At 39.3% G+C, this 12,089-nt stretch overlaps 1 protein-coding gene across 1 annotated transcript in view; it reads right to left on the bottom strand.

The window, feature by feature from the left end:
* Positions 1-12,089, bottom strand: part of LOC126237473 (kinesin-like protein KIF13A) — a 218,073-nt gene that overhangs the window by 107,841 nt on the left and 98,143 nt on the right. The window contains exons 13-19 of the mRNA XM_049947615.1: positions 10,166-10,328; positions 9,820-9,963; positions 9,573-9,737; positions 3,889-4,014; positions 3,364-3,586; positions 1,997-2,111; positions 369-611 (exon numbers count right to left, since the gene is read on the bottom strand). Coding sequence (XP_049803572.1) covers positions 369-611; positions 1,997-2,111; positions 3,364-3,586; positions 3,889-4,014; positions 9,573-9,737; positions 9,820-9,963; positions 10,166-10,328 — 1,179 coding nt within the window. The remainder of the gene's footprint in view (positions 1-368; positions 612-1,996; positions 2,112-3,363; positions 3,587-3,888; positions 4,015-9,572; positions 9,738-9,819; positions 9,964-10,165; positions 10,329-12,089) is intronic.

Genomic DNA, 12,089 nt, shown 5'->3' with positions numbered 1-12,089 from the left:
TTAGATAGCTAGTTCAGAGATATATTCATATCCCTTGCATTAGCTCCAAGAGTCAAATGTCCCATGATTCTTTGAACAAGGTCAACACTATATCGAGCACTTCAGTGTATCGGGAAATCTTGAGCCTATTCAAATCCAAGTACTGTTTGCTTAGCCCTACCCACTGGGACTGTTCAAAATAAATTTGTATGAAACCTTAATTTGACATTGCTCCCCCCCCCCCTTTCCAAGTCTTATTAGGAGCAAAATTAAAACACAAAAAACTTTACCTTAAATGTTGCAGTTCATTTCTGTATCTCGTATCAGTGAAGAAAATGTGCCCACTGTAATTCAGTTTCAAGGAAGTACCAGGTCACATTGATGCTTACCTAATAGATACACTTCCAACTGCAATACTGACAATGGACTGACAAATAATGGGCAATGTTCCCGAGTTCTGGACGGGTTTGACTTGCACCCGAATGCGTCGCTGCTGGCCTTGGCGGAGCTGATACACACCACCAGTCAGCAGGTCTGGTCGGGCTGACACTTCCACTGATGAGTATTCCCCTTGTTCATTTAGTTCCTGGATTTCTACCCAAAGTTCTATCTTCCGAGTTAGTTCACTCCACCTGACCACAAGAGAGGAAACATGCATAAATTATCAAATAAAATAATGTCCCAAAAACTTCAGAAAAGTATATTTTACAGGAAAGACAACTGTCTGATGTAAATAGAGCAGTAAGTGATAAATGCATCTCATCAATCATTGTCTCAAAATTTCAGAGCTTTCAAAAATGTAGAGAGAGACTTAATGAACACAGTGTCTCTAGCATCCTCTCAATTCCATGCTATCTGCTCACTACAAATTACACTGCTTTCATATACTTTTATGTAAAGGAAGGATGTTAATGGAAGGGAAGATACATGAAAAATCTAGTGCAAATGTAATAACTGCACACAAATATCATGAACATATTGCCTCAGTATTATTAGAGGAATTTTGAATTTCCATATAGGAGAGGGGGAGCTTAGAAAATGTTTGAATATCTTTTCTAATGAGAAACTCTATTGCTATGCCAGTTTTGACAAAATAATACCTAACTTATATCCCAATTTATGACCACACATATTAATGACTAATTGTGAAGTGAACTATGGGCAAGGAAGTGTGATTTCTGAAAATTATGATCTGTCACTCTCTTGGCATTGATGACACATACTAATAAAATTTCTTGCAGTCACCTATTTTGGTATTTCGATGATCTGGACCCACAAGGCACAGCCAAATAGCCATGTACTTGCAGTAGTTTATGGACTTCACCTCCCCTTGCGTTGTTTGGGTTCTGAAAGACAGCATGGATTACCTTCTAAACTACTGAAATAGTTCAGAAGAATTCCCTGTTGGACATCTGTATTAACTCTTCTTAATACAATACCTTGTTACTTCCAATCACAATAACTTTCACAATTTTTTATTGTCATCCTGTTTCTATTGTTGACATGACAACCCTTTCCCCTCTGCCTGTAAAATATCTTCAAGCCACGACATCTAGAAACGAGCAGTGGATATGCTAATTTGCTGTCATGTATTGTAGATGCAATGCGCCCATTTCTTTCATCACACCCACGCATATTGCAAACCATTTCTCCCTCAGTGTGACATCTAAAACTTAGCTAGAAAGAAAATAAACTTTCTTCAAATCTCATGAGCATTTTTCATCGTTATGAAGGCTCGAGAGATGTGCTATATCCTTTTATCACAACTAACATGTCACATCTCAGTTGAAAGGTACTGTAACTCCCACCTTATGACAATCTGTTCACTATTTATGTTTATTAAAATAATCACTATAACTTACATCAATGTGGTCAGATGCTTAGGAAATGCTACATATTAGTAACAAAAATATCGAAATCCATATTTGTTATAAAACAATTATTAAAGTTCTAACAGGATCAGCAATTTAGCCATTTTTAACTACATACCTCAATTTAGCCATTTTTAACTACATACCTGTCTGCTAGAGATCTTGCTTTTGCAAGCTGCTGTTGCTCCACCTCCCAACCATCCTTTGAACGGGTAAAACCAGCACAGCGATGACCCCACACTTCAATAGACAATGCTCCTTCTGTGAAAAATTAGGGAAATTTTTCTACTTTTATTTTTAAAATGCTACACGCAGAATGAAAATTTCAGGTTGCAGAGTAACATTAATCTTTTACTACAGCTGTACACATTTTGGTGCACTGATCATTCACATTATGAAAATCAACTTAGGTGTTTAATTTGTTGTAATTATACAGTGTGGACAAGTGAATGGAAGCATTATCTCAATAATAGTCTAGATCACAATTTTATTATACTATGGTGCATAATAAATAGTATAATAATACTACATAATAAATTATGTAGACTGTGTTGTGGTAATCAAACAGAATATACTGCACACTGTATTGTCTCCACATGGTGTAATTCTGTCTTCTAGTACCAGGGAAACATTTGGACATGACTCTTAATCTTTTTGAATAAGGTGATGCAACACATCAAAATCTACATTTGCATAGACTGAGATGTCTCTCATGGGGAGGTAGTACCACTATTCAAGAGGTGTGTCTCTCAGATATTAAAATTACGTAGCAAAACAGTACTATCTGCTGCTAATATTGTATGTGAATGGACCTCAACAGTTCAGTGACACAGAGGGCAGACGAATGCAGTTGCAAGGACAGGCACTGCAGTTCGCTGTTACACACACTCAAAAGTTCACAATGTCTTCAGAAAACGTCACTAGGAGCAACAATGTAAATTTTCAGACTTTTGAAACAAAATGTCTATACTACTTATAGCTTTTTAACAATTTTGAACCTACTGCTTTCAAATAAAGCAAAAACAACCTATCTGAGAAGCTTTATAATGAAGTTGAAAATATTACCAGTCTGCTCTTACATTAAAGTGGCACCTATGGATTAGTTGTGTACATATAACCTTCTTACGCTAAAAACTGTCAAAATGGCTGTCATCAATGATATGCTGCTGAAATCATTTGAAATGGAAGAAAATATGTACAATATTAAAATGGTGGTGGTAAATACAATGGAAACATTTTCTCCATTACTCTGAAGAATTGTTTAGTGCAGTAAATGCACATGTGTCCCATACCATAGGCATGTTACTCCAGCCAATATTAACCCAGCTGTCAATTTCCACAAAGATATTTCAGAAAATGAACCCAACATAAATAATTAATGGTATCAAATGGTAGCTCTAGGTCCAGACTGCAAAAACAAGCTGCAGGAGTGATGGACTTAATACACACACTACTCATTCTGTACTTATTGTACATAAATTTACAGCTCTTTCCATACTTTGCTTATTCTTACCTGAACAATGTTCCAAAAATTCCTCTGTAACAGGCACCACAAAATCCTTTGTATGATCAAATTTGAAGGTCATAGATGCATTGCCTGATGAACATGCTGCAGGATATTCTGGGTCTACCACTGGTGGTACAACAATAGCTTCTGGATGATTCCAGAACACATACTGACAGAATACAAAATTTGAAAGAGAAAGAGGTAGACCTGTTGCTTGCTTGATAGTTACCTAGATCAAAACAAGTTATGCATTTTAATACAAGTACCTCTGTAATTAGCAAAAAAGAATGAGAACCAAATGTGTACAAAGAAAACAGAAAACTTGTCTGCCCTTATAACATGAAAAGATAAAATTCATGTGATGCTATATTTTACGTACATCGTTGCACATGTTTGTATGCTTAGACTCTAAAACTGAGAATTCACTTTCAGTGATGCTTTTATTTGCTGCCAGTGTCAAATTCTAACATTTTATGTTTTGTTTGTGCTTCTTTAATGTTTCATTGTTGTGACAGCAGCAGTTAAACTTACCCTGCAAGTAACTTGACTACTGGAAGGAATTTCTTCTTCATCCTTTCCACTGTCACCAGAACTTTCTGACGCAGCTTCTGCTGTTCGATCCTGTGGAAATGATCCAGCAACACGACTAAGTTCAACCTGAAAGTAAACAAAATTTAGAAAATCAGTTCCACATCATTTGAAGGGTTCATTCTTTCAAATTTGAAGGTGGTGTGATGCTTGTTTTCATATATGGTATTATCATGTTGCACACACTGCACATAATTTGCTTCTACAGAGAGACACTTCTGTCCATAAATCACTATACATTGGAGAAAGAGTCACTTGTGTAAAACGCAGCTCACCTCTTTCACATACAATACCCTCCAAACCGCATTTGCAGGCCAGTAGGCAGATTCTTGACTACCAATCTGTGATACAATAACCCCAGCCAGCCGCAACATGTGTTGTGACATGTGCATATGCATTCATATGGGGCTATTAACAAAGAGAGGGATCTTAATAAATTAAAAATCCATAATACATTTCCCATAGAACCAGAACCCATTCTTTATGATTAATATGCCAGTGAACTACACAGAGGTGAAGAAAGTCAAGGAATACCACCTAATATCGTGCCGGACCTCCTTTTGCCCAATGTAACGCAGCAACTCGATGTGGCATGGACTCAACAAGTCGGAAGTCACCCGCAGAAATGTTGAGTCATGCTGCTTCTATAGCCAATGGTAATTGCAAAAGTGTTGCCAGTGCAGGATTTTTTGCACAAATTGATCTCTGAATCATGTCTTACAAATGTTTGATGGAATTATCTTGGGTGAACCAGATGGTCAAACCAACCATTCATAAAAATTTTCCAGAATGTCCTTCAAACCAGTTGTGGAAAATTGAACCCCCAGTGATACGGCTCTTTGTCATCCATGAAAATGCCATCATTGTTTGGGAACATGAAGTCCATGAATGGCTGCAAATGGCCTCCAAGTAGCAAAACATCCAGAAGACCCAGTCCATTCCACATTAACACAGCCCACACCATTATGGAGTCACCATCAGCTTGCACAGTGCCTTTTGCGCCATTCTCAAGCCCTACCAACAGCTCTTACCAACTGCAGCTGGCAATCATCCAACCAGGCCACCGTTTTCCAGTCATCTAGGGTCCAACCAATACGGTCACGAACCCAGGAGAGGTGCTACAGGCAATGTTATGTTGTTGGCACTTGTGTTGGCCATCTTCTGCCATAGCGCATTAACGCCAAATCTTGCTGCACTGCCCTAACGGATCCTCTAGTTGCAAGTTCCACCTTGATTTCTGTGGTTATTACATACAGTATTGCCTGTCTGTTACCACTCAAGACTCTACACAAATGCTGCTGCTCTCGGTCACTAAGTGAAGGCTGCCAGACACTATGTTGTCCACAGTGAGAGGTAATGCCCCGAATGGACTGCAGAATATTGAATTCCATAATGATTTCTGAAATGAAATGTCCCATGCGTCTAGCTCCAACTACCATTCTGCATTCAAAGTCTGTTAATTCCTGTCATGTGGCCATAATCACATTGGAAATGTTTTCACTTGAATCACGTGAGTACAATGACAGCTCTGCCAATACACTGCCCTTTTATATCTCGTGTATGCAATACCTCAACCAACTGTCACATGCGTGTATTGCTATCCCAGTGTATTTTTGCTATTTATATTATTTTGAAGTATGTAAAACTTCATAGCAAAGTTATTCCGTACAAAAAAAATGGAGGGAATAGAGGCAATAATAGTCAGATTTCTTATATACTCAAAACCAGTATTCTGTAATCTGATTTCTGGCATGATCATTATGTGACACAAGAAAATTACCATGCTTGCATCAGTTGGTACCAAGATAGAATGAAGAACCTTTGTGGAGTGAAGACACTGTTTTCATTCTTTGCTCCAGCAGCTAGAGCTTGGCCACTGCTCTTTCCATCTTTCCAGCAGGTATGAAAACTATTTTCTGACGTCAAAAGCTTTCTGAAGAGCTGTCGCTCTGTCACAAAATTCCAGCACAAAGCCACCTCAGCAATTTTCTACAACTTCTGTGGTTGCAGTTAGATGGTGCACTCAGATGTCACTGACAAGGATTGCAGTTAGCTCTTGGCACTTACCCCCTTGAGCCATGATAAAGTTTTAATGTCCATTACCTTAGATACAAGCTTGGAATGTTGCCCACAATTACACACCACCATTTTGACATTGCAGGCAGAACTATATAGCGCAGGAGGAGCAAACTGACATTGGCATTGCCACATGGTAGGGAGCCACTTCAACGACTCCTCCCCTTTGTGATCTTGATCATTTTCTTTATTTGTTCTATTCTCGCTCTCTGATTTATCTTGATATCATTCACCCACAGTATCATCGGTGTAGGGGTAGAATCTAGCCACCAGTATAATAACAGGAAAGACTCTTTCCTTCTCATCCCATCCATATGTCTCCCCTGACCCAGGGTTCTGGGTGACTTTTTGGAACTCAACCCCTTTTCCTAAACCTCTCCAGTCCTTTTCCTTTAGCCTTCTTCCTTCCTCTTCAACTCTTCTACAAGAAGAAGGATCCACTGGCTCCAAAAGCTTGTAAAAGTTAAACCTTTTTGTGTGCGCCTTCTCCTGCTGCCACTTGGTGAGTGGATTTTATATTAATCCACTTACATTATACAGTTAATAATTGATTATCTTCATCGTTATAAGTGTTCACTCACAGAAATACAAAAAGATGACCTCTAGATAATATGCTGTGTTATCAAGTTTCTGCACATTAGTCTCACAGCAGGGAAAAATCATGCTGTGTCAAGGCTTTGTGCCTACTCAGCCAGTAACCAGCAACACAGTTGAGTTATGTCAGCACAGACCTGACAGGGAACTGCTCTTCAGATGACAGACAAGAGATAATCACACTCCGCCTGGCCACCGGGCAGCAATCCAAGTGCCCTAGAGTCCACTGGCTCTGCAGACCTTTTCTCTTCTGCAGTCTTCGCGAAGGAAAGTAGTATCTACAGTATCCTAGCACCCAGGCAGTATTTAGTCTGGCAGCTAGTCTACGCTCAAGCAGTTCATTCTGAGTGAATTTCCTGGGACAGCCACTGATGCAAAAGCATTCTCACAATTAGGATCACACTCGGGAGCTGTTGCTATGACAATGCCACTGTATGTCGACCTTCACCTCCGGCAGATGATAGCTACAGATTTATACCATTTGTAGCCTCTACATCGAACAGATGGTTCAAATGGCTCTGAGCACTATGGGACTCAACTGCTGAGGTCATTAGTCCCCTAGAACTTAGAACTAGTTAAACCTAACTAACCTAAGGACATCACAAACATCCATGCCCGAGGCAGGATTCGAACCTGCGACCGTAGCGGTCTTGCGGTTCCAGACTGCAGCGCCTTTAACCGCACGGCCACTTCGGCCGGCCATAGAACAGATCTGGCCTCTGATACTGTGACCAGTAATTGGACTTTGTAATATTTGTCTTTGGTTTCCATCAGAAATGTGCTATATTTAAACTTTTGTGTATCCTTCTGGGACTTTAAATTTTGCTTGTCCTCTTGGGAATTTAACTATTGCACATCCTTTCCAGACTTTGATTGTGGAGCGCTATGTGTATGGGCATCCGATTTTGGAACTTTCAGTTTACTACTACATTATCAGGCCTCCAGTCTTCAGATCTTCATTCAGTATTCAAGAAGTGACTTGCTTTTAGTTATTGTCTTCATAACTAATTCACATTGGAGAAACTTGTTTATGTGTTACAAAAAATTACATATTCATTTTCTACCTGGGTACTTTTCCTGTATCACCTTCCTTGGATACATCAAATCATACCTGTATATCTCCTGAATAATAAAGGTTTCCTTGAATTTTTACTTGTATGATATTACCAACATTTTATTAATTGAAACAGGTTTTCTTTTTTAAAAATTTACTGCTTAATAACATTCTGAACATGACAACAAGAGATGCCAAAAACACTCTGAAGTAGAATTTTTTGTGGGAAAATTTCTTTAGTATTTTATGCAACTCCACATTCTTTTCCCTTTTTATCATCATAAACTACACTAATCAGCCAAAACATTATGACCACCTAGCTAATTGCTGGTATGTCCAAGTTTGGCAAGGATAACACAGCAACACATCATGGCACGGAAAAAATGAGGCCTTGGTAGGTCACTGGAGAGTGCCACATCTGCACACACAAATCACCTAAATCCTGTAAATTTTGGGGAGGGGAGCAATGAGCTCTGACGTCACATTCAATCATATCCCAGGTGTGTTCAATAGGGTTCAGATCTGGTGAGTTGGGTGGACAGCACATCAATTGGAACTCACCACTGTTTTCATTGAAACACTCCGTCACACTCCTGGTATTGTGATATGGCACATTATCTTCCTGACAAATGTCACTGCTGCTGGGAAACATGATCATCATGAAGGAGTGTATGTGGCCTCCAACCAGTGTACAACATCCCTGGCTGTCACAGTGCCTTGCATGAACTCACTCCACTGCCATGGATGCCCATATGAATGTTTTCAAAGGCATAATGCAGTCGCCGCCAGCTTGCCTCCATCCCACAGTACAGGTTTCAAGGAGCTGTTCCCCAGGAAGACGACGGATTCGTGCTCTCCCATTGGCACAATGAAGAAGGTATCAGAATTCATCAGACCGTGCAATCCTCTGCACTGTGCCAACATCCAGTGCCGATGGTCACATGCCAATTTCAGTATTGATGTTGTGGTGTTAACATTGGCACTTGGCCCATTGTTAGGAGCATTTGGTGCATTGTGTATTCAGACACACTTGTATTCTGCCCAGTATTAAAGTCTGATGATAGTTTTGGCCACAGTTCACCACCTGTCCTGTTTTACGAGTCTGCCCAGCATATGATGTCTGACATCTGTAATGAGGGGTGGCCATCCAACTCCACGACGTCTGGATATGGTTTCACTTTGGTTTGGCCACATGTTGATAACACTCACCACAGCACTCCAAGTACAACCAACAAGTCACGCCGTTTCTGCAATGCTTGTGCTGAGCCCTCAAGCCATCACAATCTGCCCTCGGTCAAACTCAGATAGGTCACACTCAGGTCACACTCCTCCATTCTACACACGGACAGCCTGCTCATTGATTCTACATGTACCATGTGTGTGTCTGTCTAACAGTCATTCCTCACCAGGTGATGCTGCTATCGCCTGGATGGTTTTATATCAATAGTAGGTCGGTCGTCATAATGGTTTGGCTGATTAGTGTATTTTACAATTTATCCCTCACTATATTGGCAGTTTTGTTCTGTCATGGGCTATGGAAATTACTTTATATCTTTTCATAAACAGCTACAAGTTATTTTTGAGATGTGAATTTGAAAGTTCAACATAAGCTGTAAAATTATATCTGGTGTGCATGTATGATCATAAACCACTAAAATTCTTTGATGGCAAAGTGGTGTGATTTAGCAAAACAGGTATATTTCACTGAATAACAACTATATAGTACAGTAAGCTCCATCACAGGTAAAAGAAAGTGGTATTTTTATAAATTCGATGCCATTCTGCCCACTGTTAAAAACTGGCAGTGGCAAGTAGAGACCAACAAGAAAACAGTACCAAAATGCATGGAAATCCAGTCAAGTACTTTCGCAAACAAAAGCCATTTAGAAGTTGAGTTACTAACCTGCAAACGACCTGCAACTTCTCCTTGTTGACTAATAATGGGTGTGTGATAGTCCAATTTTACATCATGGAAAAGAACTTCCAGAAATATATTTGCCACACCAATCAAGTTGTGATTTTCCTGAGATTCATAAAAAGGATCAAGACCTTTTACTGGAACATCCTCCTGAAAACAAAGTACAAAAAATATTATCTTTTGAGAGCTAAATGAAAGTTACATTAAAAAAAAAAAGGATCAGATAATTTACCAGAGGGAGCCCCTTCTCCTTCTTTTCTTCATACAGTTCACGCATATCAATGAGTTTGTTTTCCAGCTTCTCCATAGACCATACCTGACTGCCTTGCTTCTTACGTTTCACAAGTATTGCTGGCTCACTTACGAAAGAGCCTCGCTGTAATGGAGTATTGGTATACATTTAATGCTGGTCAACAGTTGCATATTTAATTTAGTAAAGTAAAATATTATAGTCCAAACCATTACAAAGTTCTCATTAAATGATAAAGTCCTAAATGAGAAAAGTCCTAAACAAGTTGCACTGGCAGATAAATCAAAACCAGAAGAAAATAAATGATTCAAAGAGTAAACATAAATACCTTACGATTAGGACTTAGATTGGCTGGAGGAATCTGAAGTGTGACACTGAATGTTGTCTGTCGTCCCATTTCTTCTGCTAAGAAATTTGCTTCTTTAACCAGAGAATTGGCTCTTAGTATGTCAGCCTTGAGCTGTCCAAGGCTGCGCTTGAACATTTCATCCCTGCAAATGACCCAAATCATAAAGTTAACAAAAAGGGTAAGAGCTTTCTTTATAGAAAATGTATAACATTATCTGAGAGTTAAATTACTAAAGTCTGTTTAGGGCTAGACTCTTTTAATTATCATTATTTTGCATGGTATTTACAATGAAATGCCTTTCTACTATGAACAACAAAGGCGAAACTTTCTTGAATGATTTATCATCAGAGAAATAAAAGTGATTCTTATTGGAAACCCAAAACAAATCAAACAAGGTATTACACAGAAGTATTTCTTGAATTTTGAGTACTTAAAACATTATCTACGGGCTTTACAAAGCACTTAGAGTTTTATCCAAGCATATCAAGGGGTCACAGAGAGAAGGCATAAAATTAAGTGCTGGATGAAAATCATGAATCTGCTGTTTTAAGTATTGTAAATTATTTTTAACTTCTGCAGGAGAATATCATGATTCACACAGTCGAGTATATCATATGTCAAAATGAATATATCCTGTTCAGCTCATAGTTCATTTTAATATTCAAAACTGATTGTCACTGAAATATTTACATATTCCACTGGACCCTGATTTTTTGTGAATTTAATATCTAGCTGAATTTATAAACATCTAAAACAGGGAAACATTTTCAGGGACAAACATCTTTGATTTCAAAATGAATTATTGACTGAACTGGCTACTCATTTTGACATATGGTATATTACTGCAGAATCAATAAATGAGAATTTGTTACTGTGATAACTCATAGTGTTACCACTCGTGTTGCACTGGTAGCACCATCACAACATTTTGCAAGGCACTTAAGTGAGCCATCACTATTTAACTTCCTGCACCAGCACCTGGTGGAGCAGGGGCAGCCACCAGGTGGTAGGATGATCAAACATCAGAAGACAGCACCGCATCAGGGCCTGTGCGCACCACTTCCAGTCAGTGCCACCTCGACACACTGATCACCATACTAATGTCATATAACCCAGAGCAGGGAGCACTTTGGACTTGTATGGAATGCTGGAACTTCGTGCATGTTCTTATTTATGTGTGGAATTACTGCACAAGTGGCATGAGAGTCATGAGAGTCGTCGGACTTCCACGTGTGTGTCTCACAAAGTAGAAAATGATGACTGGCACATTCTTGGAGGTGGTGCTGCTGCAAAGTTTACTGCAGCAGCATCTGGGAAGCCAATGCCACTTGAAATTGCAACAGCATGAACACACAGCCATGTTGGCTGGATGTTGACCAGATTGCTGGTAAACCGACAGCAACTGCAACCTCATCTGCCTCTCTTCCACACCTGTGAAGAGTGTGCAGAAGACTGGGAAACACAGAAGATTTATGGCAACACTTCACTGCCTTCAAGGTAATGGACACTGATAACCTTACAACTCTTTTTCTGTTGTGGATTATGCCCCATGTGTATCACTTGTTTGTAGCGTTGGCCCCGCTTCATGAACTTGCTTGCCTCTCATGGTATGAAATGTCTTATTATCACTGGCATACTCATGTTATTTCCTTAAGGATGGAGTTTTATCAGTACATGAATCAAACTCTTCAATAATATTGTGCTTCAGCTGTACAGTTGCAGGGCATCAGTCAAAAGTGCCACTTTGTTATCTCTCAGTACAAAGTGACATATGCCAATACTACGCTATCATTAGGCTAGCCTCAGATAAAGAGGTCCACCAACAGGAACTACAATTTGAACGCCTTACCTTATAAGAGGTCCTTCTATTGCTCAATCATTTCAAGTTCCTTGTGTGGTAGGC

The sequence above is a fragment of the Schistocerca nitens genome, chromosome 2, assembly GCF_023898315.1.
Source record: "Schistocerca nitens isolate TAMUIC-IGC-003100 chromosome 2, iqSchNite1.1, whole genome shotgun sequence".
Lineage (NCBI taxonomy): Eukaryota > Metazoa > Arthropoda > Insecta > Orthoptera > Acrididae > Schistocerca > Schistocerca nitens.
Note: the sequence above shows the minus strand (reverse complement) of the source record. Positions and strands in the feature narration are given on the sequence as shown.